Source organism: Dendrobium catenatum, unplaced genomic scaffold (assembly GCF_001605985.2).
Source record: "Dendrobium catenatum unplaced genomic scaffold, ASM160598v2 fragScaff_scaffold_273, whole genome shotgun sequence".
Lineage (NCBI taxonomy): Eukaryota > Viridiplantae > Streptophyta > Magnoliopsida > Asparagales > Orchidaceae > Dendrobium > Dendrobium catenatum.
In genome coordinates, this window is record NW_021318735.1 from 2,030,541 (window position 1) to 2,045,249 (window position 14,709).

Below are 14,709 nucleotides of genomic sequence, written 5' to 3' on the forward strand. Positions count from 1 at the left end.
CAAATTAAAATTAATTCAAAAATATATATAATAACTTAAAATTTTTAGATTTTTAAATAATTTTTTAAATTAATTTTGAAATTAAAAACTTATTTTATTTTAATTAATTTGATTTATTTGAATATTTTTAATATTTAAATTGTATTTTACTAATTCTTATATTAATTATTTAAAAAAAATTAAAAATTTATTTTTAAATATCTTGAAAAATCAAAGAATCTCTCATGTCTTTAAAAAATTTATTTTAATAATAATTTTAATTATCTTATTTTAAATCTTATTTATTTAAATATATGTTTATATATATAAATACGTATATTTTGAAATTTATTTTAAAACTATACATATTTAAATCTTTAAATAGTTGAGAGATTCATTGAAATGTTAAGCAAGGATTAAGCTTGAATAAATAGAATTAATGTGGTTTATTAGTGAATAATCATGTCTTTATTGCTCACGTACTAGTCTAGCTTTAATTACAAGTTTTATGTTAATCATTGCATGCTTAGGAAGCACACACAATTTAGCTTAGAATCTCCTAGATCTAGGAATTGATTATTGTTGTGTGTTTATTTCATGCTTGGTCAAGGGTTAGAAACATTGATTCAAACCTAGTTAACTTAATGACATTATTAAGGACAATAATTAAGGACATGGGTTAGAGAACTTAGAAAAATTATAATGATTAGGATACACATCATTTTGATTTGAAATTTGAAACATTTGAACATAGTGACACTCTCAGCCTATAAATTTTTTTTGTAATTTTTAAACCCATTAAACCCTTTAATTAATTTTCCTAAGTTTAAACCCTTAATTAAGCCTTTAAACCTTATAAAATTTCTAATAAAGCAAATTTAAATCCACATAATACATATAATACCTAAAACTTGTCAGAATTCAATTTACTAATTATGAAAAATAAAATCCTTCTAATTTGACAGCAAACCTGAACTTAATTTAATTTTAATTGTAAATTAATATTTAATTAATTAAGAATAATTAAAATTTTAGAAAATTCTCAAACACTTGGGAATCTCTCCTTAGGTTATTCCTGACATTTGGAGTTGATTTTAAGTAGTTCAGAGTTCATTTGAAACAAAACCATAAAAAGGGCCTTCCATTAAATCAATTTTAAAAATCCAATTAATTTATCAAACTTTGAAAAATCATAACTAATTCTAAAAAATTTCAAATTGATCAAACTTAAAAGCATTCATCTCATATAAAATTCTAGTATTTATTAAAAATATCAAATCACCAGAAATCATTCAAATTTGAAAAAAAGTCAACTTTTGATTAAATTTAAATAAAAAATAAAGTCAAAACTTCAAACCTTCATAATAAAAAGTAGAAAAATCCAAATCCAGTAAACTTAGTGTCTAGCAACTCATCTTAAGGTCTAATATTTTATAAAAATATTAACTTTTTAGAAATCACTCTTAATTAAAAAGTCAAATTTTAACCCCTTAATTAAATGATTAAAATAATCCATAAAATTCTTAAAACTCAAAAATCACCTTAAAATTCCAAAAAATATTAATTCAACCTTAAAACCAGTAATCAACCAACTTTAATTAAAATTCATTAACTTTTAAACCTTAATCAAATTAAATCACTTAATTATACTGGTTACCACTAGGTAACTCAAACCTACGAGGCTATTAAATTAACCCCAATAAAGGTGAAATAAACTTCATGGCCTCGGTGAGCAACAAAGGTGGTAATCAATAATCTTTAAAATTTAATTTAAAATTAACTTTAAGCCATTAATACTTAAACTCAAGCTTAAATCCCTTAAGCCTTTCAACCAACTAGAATTTCAAACAACTTTAACAAATTGCACTCCATAGGACATATCCAACCTACACAATCTACCTCACACACTTTAGATGATTTGTTAGGACAACCAACTCTAGTCTTAGGTTAGGCCGGTGTTTATTTTCCTGTTGTTTTGTTCCAAATTTTTGAGCTTTCACTACATGTTGTTTGCTAGCTTAGATTGATTATTTACTTACTTTCTGCACTCTGTGATTTGATTGTGCGTTAGTTCTACCCCTATATTAGAGACAATTTATACTAATTCAATCTTGTGCATGTGACTATGCTCATACAAGACAATTAAAGTAAAGTGGAATTCAATAAAAAAATTATATAATATGCTTTGCACAGGTGCTCCAAATATTTGCTTAAGTCCCCATTTAAATTGAAAAAAGCATGGTCAAGTGTGGCTATGATTTGAGCATTTAAAATTTTAAATATTAATTGCTTGAGATTGATTATAACTTCTTGGGATATTATTAAAATATGATTATTATGATAACCATGCATGTGATCCAAGTCTGAATTTTTCGTTTAAATTCAAATGTAATTTGAGCATTGAGTTGTATTTTAAAGTAACTAGTTGAGATGGGATGTTAGACATCCAATTTGGAATCCAAAGATGAAGGGACATCCCTTAGGGAAGAGTTCTTCTCCATTTGGTGAAGGTAGAGAACCCAACTCTTTTTTTCCCTCAAGCAGAAGGTAGAGAACCTCGAGGACTTGACTTTGAAGCCTCTCTCCTAAGAAAATTTAAAGACTCACCAGGCCACATGAGGAGCAAAGGTGCTTAGCTAACTTGGAGAAACTATGTGATCCTCTCACACTACTTCTCCCTCATGCTCAACCTCACCTTCTCCTTCCTCTCAAACCTTGGACCTCTCTCAAAAGCTTCTCTCTTAGAGTTCATTCTTCAGCCAAAACCTCTCTAAGAGATAAATGAAACATTGCTTAAGTATTGGTCTTCAAAGAACCCTAAAAATTCAAGATGTCCCATCTCTATTCATATTGTATGATATTAGTTCATACAGTACAGATAGTTTAAAAACAAAACCCGTATAGTATGATGCAAACAGTCGTTCAGGCAAACTATTCAAAATTTGCAAACATATCATATATTACAATTGTGAGATCGTCTAATACGATTTATTCAATTTCTCTATTTTCTACATAATGATCCATGGGAAAATAAAAAATTGTCTCTATTAATCATTCCATACTGCTCTCATCGTATAATATGGTCAGTTGATTTTTAGTAGATTATCCAATATAATGTAAACATCATATAGTACGATCAGTTTAATAATCATGGTTTCATTTGGTAAGATATTTGGGACGATTAAATTTCATCTCTATTAATTATATGGTATAATCAAGATCATATAGTATGATCTGCTATCATTAATTAAACTATGATTTAATTGACTAATTATGGAAAATAATTTAAGCAAGATTTCAAAATTTCATATAATGTTGTTTGGATTGTACAATACGATTAGTTCAAAAAATTATTTTTTGAATTTCTTACTTAATTTATCTGGCAGCTAAGCTTTGCATATCGAAACAAAACGTACTATACAATATGCATCATGCAATACGATTAACATAATATAATTAGCGATTCAATTAGTTATTAAGTCCTTTTTTGAATAATCAATTATACTATACGATTGTAAGCAGTATAATATGAATAGTTCAAAAAAAATATCTTAGATTTTTCTCAGTCCCCCTATGTATGTGTGTTATTGGTCAAGGTTTTGAAAGCAGGTTTTGAAAATAATTAGTTTTCTTTAGAAATTTAGAATCAACTTTGGATTTGAATTCTGAGAATGAACGTCTCATTAGAAAAGTCATACCACTTCGGGAAGTGAAAAAAAGAATTCAAAACGGGGTTCAAATCTAGAAATATAAATTCTACCTCGAATATCATAACCAGATCCAAGAAAGAACTCCATATGACCTCGAAAGGTCAAAATTTAGTTCGATCTAATTTCTAACTATGATATTCTAGGTGGATTATCATTAATTTCATGCACAAAGCCTTATTAACAAATAATATATCTCCCTAAGGTAGAAGATATCATTATTTAATAATTTTTCGGATATGATGATAATAATTGTTGTTGGTTGACTTTTTCCAAAGAAGACTAATTTGAGTTTTGAAAATTTCTATTTTGAAAATCAAGTGTGGGTTCTAAACTTCCTACGAGCGTATGCCCTCATAGTTAATCACATCGTATGGAGGTTGAATTCCCTATGAAAACTCTTGATTAATATAACGACATAAATTTTATTTAGATTTTTCAAGGATTGAAGTCAAAGGAGTTGAATTTGGAATCCCAATTAGGACTAGATCAAGTTTAAGCACTTATTTTTGAAGATTAAAGGAGGAAGCTTTCGAGGTTTCTTAAGATTCTGAAACATTTCAGAAACACCCCAATCTTACACTATGTATTAGGCTTTAGTATTTTAAAGAGAGAAATATTTATGTATGAATTGAAATTTTATTAGAAAGTTGGGACTTATATTCCCAATCACCAGATCAAGAGAATGCTCAAGAGGTGAGGATGAAGACTAACCTACCAAGTGGGTATGACGTCCTCGATCAAGATCCCATGGTTGTCCATCGTCCCAGGTTCATTGGTGTCCTTAGCCTACTTAGTCGAGTGCCAACCAAAGGATCCTTGTTATCAACCATGGGTTATCTCATTCAAGGGGACCTCGTAGGACAAGGGACTGGAGACCTAATCCTAAGCTGACGAATAGGAAGTGCACATGTTTGTGACAGTGAACCTATGTCTAAGTTATCTAACCTAAGATGCCACCACAAGCATTAAAAATAATCATTAATGAATCCAACATATTAAGCAACAATCTATCAATGCTCATTTTGCATACAAATTAACACAGCTCAGAAATAAAAAGAAACACCAGCCTAACCTAAAGCTAGAGTTAATGTCCTAACAAACCAATCTAAGTGTATGTAGCAGGCCGTGAGGTTTGGATATGTCATATATCGGGTAATTGGTTAAAGTTGTCTAATGTTTTGATTAGTTGAAAGGCTTAAGAAATTTAAGTTTGAGTTTAAGTATTAGTAGTTTTAAAGTTGATTTTAGGATGTGTTTTAAATGTTAAATGATTATCACATTTGTTGCTCATCGAGACTGTGAAGATTATTTCACATTCCTTGGGGCTAAGTTAATAACCTCGCAGGCCTGGATTACATAGTGATAACTAGTATTAGTAGAGTTAATTTAATTGTTAACTTTTTGAGTTTGATTAAATTAGATTTAATTGTTAGATGAGTGATTAGACTTGATTTTGACTAAATCACTAGCAATGGGTTTGATTAAATCACTCGCAGGCCTGAGTTACCTAAAGCTAGAGTTAATGTCCTAACAACCCGTCTAGCAATTAAGAAGTTAAGGATTTTTAATAAATACTAGAGCTTATGATGAGTGATTAGACTATTAGTATGCTCAATTTGAAGTTTTCTAGAGAAAGTTATGAATTCTTGAACTTTTGACTTGATTTTGCTTGAGTTTGATTGGATTATTGACTTTTTGACTTTGACTAAATTTTAAAGGTTTGAAATTTTGGTAAAATACTATATTTTAATTTTAATTGGGTGCCTTTGAGTTTGATTAAATTAGATTTTTCTGAAATTACTTATAATTTTTTAAAGTTTCCTTAATTATTTGAATTTTAAATTTGATTAATTAAGAAGGATTTGGCATTTTTGAACCAAATCAACTCCAAACAGCATGGAATCACCCCCAAATGTCAAGAATGACCCAAGGGGATAATTTCAAATGTTTAAATTTTTTTTAAAAGATTTTTAATTAATTATTAGATTTAATTGTTAGATTTTCTTAAAAATTAAATTAAAATGAAATTAAGGGTTATCTTATAGAGTTCTAAATTTTCATAAAATGAGAGTTCAATTAGGGTCCGTTAGAGTCCTTATATGAATTTTTTGGGCTTAATATGAATTTTTAGTGAATTATTTAGGATTATAGGCCAATTCTAGAGGAAATTTTTAAGCTCCTAATTGGTGGACCAAATGGGCACCAAATCCAGTGATACTTGGACCATGAGATCATGTGATCTCAAGGTCCAACCTCCTTGAAGTTGAGCCCATGTGGGCTTGACTAAGGTGGCTAACCAAGCCACCTAAGGTGACCTCTAAGTCACGTTAGAAAAATCCTATAGAGATATCCTAGAGTTGAATTGGGGCAAAATTAGTGATCTTAAACTCCTTATACTAAGAATTACCATCACACAAAAAATCAACTCCTAATTCTCATTGGAAAGATCATAAACCCAATTCAAATCCAAGGGTCATGGTATGACCCTTGAACCCAAATTGGCAAGAATTTTCCCTTAGATACTTCAAGCAAGGGAGGGGAAATTTGAACATGTCAATGACATGCCCAAATTAACTCTCCCAAAGTCCCAAGCCATAATGACTTCAATAAAACACATAAACGCAATAATAGGAAAAATGTTCAAATTGAAATTAACAATGATATAGATTCAATTAAGGCTTGGGACTATAGGGCTTCTGTAGATCTCTTTGAGATCTTTCCAATGAGCCTAAGAACACCTAAAATGGTCAAGTGGATTAAGAGATTAGAATTTTTGAAATTTCCCAAGAATTTTGCATTTAATTAACCCGAAATTACATAGTCAGCCGACAGTTTTATGTGTGGCGCACCCTGATTGGGAAGCCAATCACTAGCACTAACCATGTAAACGCGGGGTTAATCCTAGTCGTCAGATTAACTATCAGACGAACACGATTAAACAGTTTAGAAACTGCGGCAACGAACACTGACCATTGATCTAAATCAACGCTCACGATTTCAATCTCCCGTTATCTCCTGAGGCCATTTAGCTATTCCAGCATGATCTAAGTGATCCCGTCGGTGGATTCACACCAAACTTCATGGGAATGATTAGGACATCGCAAATCGTCAACCCAACGGCCAGATTCCGACGGTTTGATGATTTGCTTCATACTTAACCAACACTATCTAGCTAGGAGCTCAAGATCAAAATCTCACCATGTAAAAAACCCCAAACGAATGGTCTTTCTATCAAGAAGCTTCAAGAGTGGAAGAGCAACACTTCTCCTTCAGGCGTCAGGACCGTGGGATTATTAGACGTTGGATTATTAGACAACGTTGTTGAGTAGGTTGAAGAACATTTAGTAGTACAAGTGGTAATAGATAATGTCAGTGCTTACAAGGCTGTAGGAAAAAAAACTTATGGAGAAGAGGAAGCATTTGTATTGGACTCCATATATTGCACATTACATAGATCTCATTCTTGAGAAGCTTGGGGAGCTACCTCAACACAAGAATGCACTTACTAAAGCAAAGAAGATAACTACGTTTATTTATAACCATTCTTTGGCTCTTATGAGAAAATTTTGAAGAAAAAAATTCTGAGGCCAACATCAATAAGATTTATCACCACTTACTTGACATTACAGAGTATGTTGGATAATAGACTATCTTTTGATAGTATGTTTATCTCCATACAGTGGTTGAGTTGTGTATGGGCAAAGAAAGCGGAGGAGAAAGAGGTTAGAAAGATTATTTTAAATGATAGATTTTGATAAAACCTCTTGTATGCCATCATAACCAGTAGAGCATTAGTACAAATTTTAATGATGGTGGATGCAGAGAAGAAGCTTGCTATGAGTTTCACTTACAATACTATGGATGAAGCTAAAAAAAAAATTGCTTGCAACTTAGGGTGAAGAGGAAAGTTATAGAGAAATTTGGAATATTGACGAAAGGTATGAGCTAAATCTTCATTGACACATACATGCAGCATGCTATTACATAAACCCTTAGTATCAATATGCAGAGGATAAGTCTACAAATCCTGAGATATAGTTAGGATTGTATCATTGCATGGATCGACTGATAATTGATACAACTTAAAGATTAAATGCTTACATATAATTGGTTCCTTTTATGAATAAAGAAGGTTATTTTGGATTACAACATGCAAAGGACACTATTTCCAAACATCTCCAGGTAACTTCATTTTCATTTGTTATTTTATTCATTTATTTAAAAGTTGTTCTTTGAGCATTAACTTTACTCATTTATGTAAATCTTAGTTGAGTGGTGGCTTTAGTTTGGTAATGGCACTCTAGAATTATAGTGTTTTGTTGTGAATGTTTCAAGATTAACATGTTCTTCATCTGGGTGTGAATGGATTTGTAGCACCTACAATCAAGTGCATATAAAGAGGAGAAATCATTTTCCAATACTAAGGATGAATTCACTAGTGTACATTATGTACAATAGGAGATGCTGGGATAGAAACTTGAAGAAAAAAGGGTTAAAGGATGACAAAGATCCTTTGATTTGTGAGGATATGACATATGATGATGAGTGGTTTATAAATGATGAAATGAAGGTGATGTCGTCTACATTACTATAGGAAAATTTAAATATTAATTTCTTTGATGGTCATAAAGCATCTACATCCATCACAACTTAAGAACAAATAAAAAAAAGGCATATAAATAATATAGTTTTCTTAGACTTAACTTTTATTAATGTATTAATCATTTTGATATTGTTCAAAAATATTTAGGGAAGAGGAAGATAACTGATATTGAGAAAGGAGCTAATTGGGAGACATTGGACTCCATAGGAGATGAGGAAGGGGAGAGAGTAGTTCATCATAACAATGATTTAAATGAAGACCCCCTTAGTGATGACAGTGCTAGTGATTTCTTGTCATTGTTATTTATTTTTTGAATTACAAGTTAATAAATAGGATATTGTGATTTGGTAAAGATAGGATTTGGCGTTGAATTATATTTTATGTTGTCTTGTTATTGTGATGTTTGAATTTTATTTTAATTTGAAACATCTTATTACTTGACACTTCATATATTGTACTTCTTTATATTTTATAGTATTAGAATATTATATTAGTCAATAGTATATAAAAAATTTATCATTTTGACTTTATGCAATTTTTTGATTTTGAGGCTTACATCTCGCCTCACAAAAGAAAAATGCCTCAATAACTGATGGTACAATTAAAATTTATCCTTCTCACCACTCCGAATGCTATGAAATCTGTGATCACACCACCTCCATCTACTACAAGAAGAGTTGATTGACTATTTTCACTTTCAAGATAAATGCTTTACCATATCTTCTCTTCTCTCCCTTCAATTTCTGTCTCTTCCACTCTACCTCTTTTCCTTCTATCTTCTTCTTCTTCTCTTCCCTCTCTAAATCTATATTTTCCTCTCTTCACACTTCACCACTAAGAGTTACACTTTTCTATCTTTCCTTTATAGAACAAGCAGGTCACTACAGCATTTTATTGTTACCATAAAAAGAAATAGCAAAACTAACCACTCTTATAGTTTAAACTTCTTTTCTACCAGTTGACATAAGAACTACAAGAAAAAGAGATCACCATAATCTCAAGAATAAGCTGTCATTAGTTTCAATACAGCATCCATATAATGATATGAGGAAAGATCATCTAAACTGATCATAATGGCTATCTACGATACAGTCTTCAATGTTCAAACACTTCAATGCATTGACATAAAAACCAAAATATGACCTTTTGGTAAAGATTTAAAAAAAAATCACATCAAAGGAAGGTAAGCTATAACAAGAAGCTTAATTAAACCCAGAATGACCTCGCCCACCACATTTTGAACACAAAATGTTTCCACTGCCTCCACAACCTGCATTTTTAACATTTATAGCATGGCTACTTTCAATAACTCACGGTAATGGAAAGAAACAAAATTAGATGGTTTGAATTATTCATCCATAATAAATAATTATCACAAAATCATACTTAGATGTGATGAGCTAACATTTCTTGGACTATTATGCAGAAAAAATAAAGACAGATTTTAGAGTTGAGCTCGGTTATTAACAAGGAGCGTAATAGAAGATGAAAGAATGCCTTTCAACCCAACATATATCAATCAAGTATCCAACCAATTACCATGTTGCCCATCAACAAGCTTTTTAACATCATTGTAGGGGAAGGGTAAAATGTGTATTACAAATTTATCAATATTATTAAACTATTTATATATTTAGTCCTACTTTTAACATGTAACTTGTATAATGGTTTTGGTTTTTTTTTTTTAAATTGAAAAAACAAAAATGGTTTTTGGTTTTCTCAAGAAAACAAAAAATTATTTTAGATTTTCTATGAAAAACAAAAACCATTTTTCGTTTTCTATACAACAACAACAAAAACAAGCCTTTATCCCATTATGTGGGGACGGCAACATGAATCCTTTTTCTCCAATCCTGTTAAGGGTCAAATTCTTATCTAAATATAATAAAGGTAATTTCTAATATTTTCTAACCAAGTCTTTTTAGATCTACTTCTACCTTTTTTAATATAAGTCAAATCTAATACATCTACTTTCCTAATCGGGTCATCAGAAGGCCGCCATTTTATGTGACCAAACCATCTAAGGCGACTCTCTAACCTTATCTTCCATTGGAGCTACTCTAACATTTTCACGTATATGCTCATTTCGTATCCTGTCTTTAAGAGTAAAACCACTCATCCACCTGAGCATCCTCATCTCTGCAACACTTAACTTAATATTATGCTTCTCTTTTAATGACCAACATTCTGCACCATAAAGCATTGCAGATCTCACTACCATCTTATAGAATTTTCCTGTGAGGGACTTTTCTATCACATAACAAGCCCGATGCATTCCTCCACTTCAACCATCCAACTTGAATTCTGCTAATAATATCCCATCTATTTCACCATCACTCTGAACAATAGACCCAAGATATCTAAAACGTGTGCTCTAATTAATGACTTGATCGCCCAAAGTCTGAATCCCTCCGCTAGATCTATTATTACTAAAAATGACACTCCATTGCATTTTCTATAAATCTGCAAAATGATTTGGTGAATTTACTCCTTAAACTTAGTTTAAATTGCACTCCTTTTGCTTAATTTAGCTTAGACCATGTTCAAAATTAAAATTTTAATGTGGAATTAATACTTATTGAAGATAAGGTTGTAGAAACAGACTCATATGATTTATACACATACAAAAGAGAAATACATGCACTAGATGCGAAAATATAATTGATGTGGAAGGATTAGAAAGTAAACATGAATATGAGAAAATCCAAATAGAATTAATTCTTCTAATACTCAAGAAGACTGAAGTTCATAAAACAGATATTAAAAAAAATAATGATGATAGCAATGGTAAACTGATGATGAAATTATGAAATGTTTACCTAAACACTTGACTTTCACAAGAATTCCTTGACTCTCAAGTATGGAGTCAACATATAAGCCTGAACCCGAGCAAGTTACACACAATATTGCACCTTTAGCCTGACAATCACTGCATGGAGGGTTGCTCCCTATTTCTCTTCTATTTAAAGATAAACCAATTGGTTTCTCGATAATTTCCTCTGGAATGGACTTGTCATAACAAAGTAAAGATTCAAGGCTGCTTTTGAATCTATGCAACTCACGTTGTGAACTAGATTTGACCTGAAGCATTATAATTTCATATAAGTTTCAAGCCATGGTCAATCATGTCAGCGAAAGAATATTTACATCAGCGTTATTGATTCTAAGCATAATAACTTGAAAGTAACAGGAACTTTAGAAATTTCTTATTTTCCTAACCGGAAGAAAAATAGGAACATCCAGAAATAAGAATAAATTTGAAAAACTATGCATCATTTATAATTTTTGCTTCTAAATGCAACAAAGACAATATATCTTGGAGCGTGCCTTAGCTACACTAGATTGTTTTTTTAACTAATTTATTTATGAAATCTATCCTAAGTGACCTGTATATCTCCATTTTTATTTCCCTTCTCTGCTTCCTGGCAAGGTTCTACATTGCTAGCTTTTTTTCGTCAGCTTGCTTCTTTGACTAGACTGCATTTGCTTCTTTTAATAGCAGTACTAGTTTTATGGTAATTGGTTCAACAACTAGGAGAAAAAAAAATCAGTTATATGAAAGCTAAGAAATAACTTTCTTGGAATAGAGATCAAATAAGAATTTTAGCTTTTTATTTAATATTAATTAAGTCAATAATAATTAAAATAAATAATTATAGCATAATTGCACGAAATTCAGAATAATATCAATTTCATCCATTCAATAAACTATATCTGCCCTATAACATTTTTTTAATTCAAAAACCACAATTCTTATAACAATTTAGACAGCAATCTTAACATAATTTTGCCAAAAAATCATCCACTCTATTCAACAATGTAGCAGATCACAGCACAACATAGCACAAGTCAGCCATGCCAAAAATTTGAATCAAGATATGAACTCCGTCCATTCTCATCTTATGAATCAAGATATGATCTTATGCCAAACATTTGAATCAAGTACATGTTTTTTCTAGATAAACTTGACAAAAGGGCTCTTATGAAACCATTGTGAGCATTGTTTAAAATTGCGTAATATGAGGCTCACCTTTGCGCAATTCCATTAAAAAACGCCTCAAGGCTTACACCATGAACCTTCTTATGAGGCTAGCGTCTCAACTTGGCCGAGGGCCGCCTTGCGAAGGGCCTCACCTTGCTGGCGTCACTTACTTATATAATTTTTTATTAAAACTTACCTAAATCCTAAACTAAAGCCCCAAATAAATCATGCCTTAATGCACCCCCGAGCCACAACAACTTCCTCTCGACTGCCTCGACCTCTAGCCTACCTCCTTTGTCATAGCCACTACTGTCATAGCCATCATCGCGAATCACTTGAAAGCCGCGCTTCACCACTGCCTCCTCTAAAAATTTAGGAGTATTACTCTCATCATTATAGTTATGACAAATATTTATGAAAGATGAAGATGACTTAAATGAATGATGATGAAGCAGATTGGGAGGCTTGGATTACACAAGATGAGATAGGGGAGAGTCTAATTTGTTATGATGATGACTCCAATAAAAAACTCCTCACTGATGACCGTGCATATGAATTCTGAGTTGTTGACAATTATTTTATCTTTCTTTAAGAATTAACTGTGGATGAGTAAGGAAGTGAGACAAAAGGAATTTGAAGTTAAACTTAATGTTATATGATATTTCTATGCAATTCTTATATTTATGTTGTTTTGTTCTTGGATTTTAATTCCATTTCACGTAATTTATCACTTGTCACTTTATATCATGTGCAAAAAAATTTTTTTAATATGCATATCAATTTGTTACTGCACAATTCAACAAAAAACTTATATGTTATTGTTTAACATATTATTTTGATATTATATAAAAAATAACTTGTAACATTTATTTTCATTTCCGCAATTACTGGACTTTGAGGCTCACGCATCATAATGCCTTGAGGCTTGCGCCTCGCCTCACGAACGGAAAATGCATCAATACCTAATTGTGCAATTTTAAACTTTGCTTGTGAGTTAATTCTGCAAACAAAGAGAGACCCCTTAACCAAAGGCTCTTACCCTACCAAGAACACTTAAACTACAAATGCTCTTGAAAAGCAGGGTGGCTGTCTATGTAACAATTTTCTTCTACCATAAGTAGCTGCAGCATCAATCGTATTGAAACCCTGAAGGAGAAGAAATAACAAGCAAAACAAAGCTTCATAAGGTCAAATAATTTGTGGCAGTATCTGCAGTTGTTAAAAATTAATAAATCATCACATAATCACCTTTATTTTTAGGCCCGGTTCTGCAACAAATTCTTCCTCTCCCACTTAAATGAATGATAACACTAAAAAGTGAAAAAGAAACCACCCATAACCAAAGGAAGACTTCACAAAACTTTCCCACTAAGGCCTGAAGGACAAGGAAATCCCTAAACCACAGTAGAATATCATTTATAATTTAGAAAAAAAAAAGGTATATGAAAAAACAAAATGGAATCTATTCAGCATTTAAGACTTCAAGCACAAATACACTATTTTTCTTTCAGAGGCTAATGATATCATCTCTTATGCCTTTTTTTCTTTTGTTGCTAAAAAAAGTCCAACTCTGAACCCCATTACCTTCCTCTTCTACCCTTCTTTCTTCTTCCATACCTTTACGTCATTCATTAGCTATGATGCACCGATACTTCTCCTCAAAGAGGCGTGTAGTGTCCAACACGACACTCTTCCGACACTCGTCCGACACTCCTCTGACACGTGTCGGACACGCCGAAAACGTGTCCGATTAAAAAAATATTAAAAACAAATTGGACACGCGTATCTTAAATATTTTATAATTTTTTTAAAAAATATAATTTCTTATATTTGGCGAGATTTAAGCTAAATTTCTTATTTCCTATCCACAACACCAAATCAACGCCTGCATTTAATACCCATTTATCGAATATTCTCATTTTCATTTCTCTTTGGCAGTGAAGGTATTTTCATCTCATCTCTTTTTGCACAATTATAAATCTTTCTCTTGTTGAACTAAAGTTGAAAGCAGTGATATTCAATGATGATGATATTGAAGGCCTAAAACAAACCTCTAAAACTAATCCTAATAGTTGAAGCTTGAATGCTTGATCTTGTAGTAAGTGATTGTTTGCTTATATTTTTGTGGTTATAATAGATGTTTTGTACTAAATATTTTATATTATAAGCTAGACAAGTTATCATGTCATTCATTTATTATTGTTTATCATTTTTAATATGATATATATATATGTATTGTCGTGTCCGCGTCGTACCCGTGTCCTATATTTTCAAAAAAAAACCGTATCCCGTGTCCGTGTCATGTCGTGTCCGTGTCGCCGTGTCCGTGTCCGTGCATCATAGGTCTAAATCAAAGACTTGAAGCACTTTTGGAATTAGGGCTGCAAGCGAACCAAACGTTCGACGAGCTACTCGATGTTCGGTTCGATTAAAGC

At 31.4% G+C, this 14,709-nt stretch overlaps 1 protein-coding gene across 1 annotated transcript; it reads right to left on the minus strand.

The window, feature by feature from the left end:
* Positions 1–9,263: 9,263 nt before the first annotated feature.
* On the minus strand, positions 9,264–11,402 carry LOC110106865. Its single transcript, XM_020836930.2, has 2 exons — positions 11,112–11,402; positions 9,264–9,562 (listed from the first exon to the last, which is right to left on the minus strand). Exons 1-2 carry the CDS (start codon positions 11,380–11,382, stop codon positions 9,495–9,497), a joined length of 339 nt encoding a protein of 112 aa, XP_020692589.1. The 5' UTR covers positions 11,383–11,402; the 3' UTR covers positions 9,264–9,494.
* Positions 11,403–14,709: the final 3,307 nt, after the last annotated feature.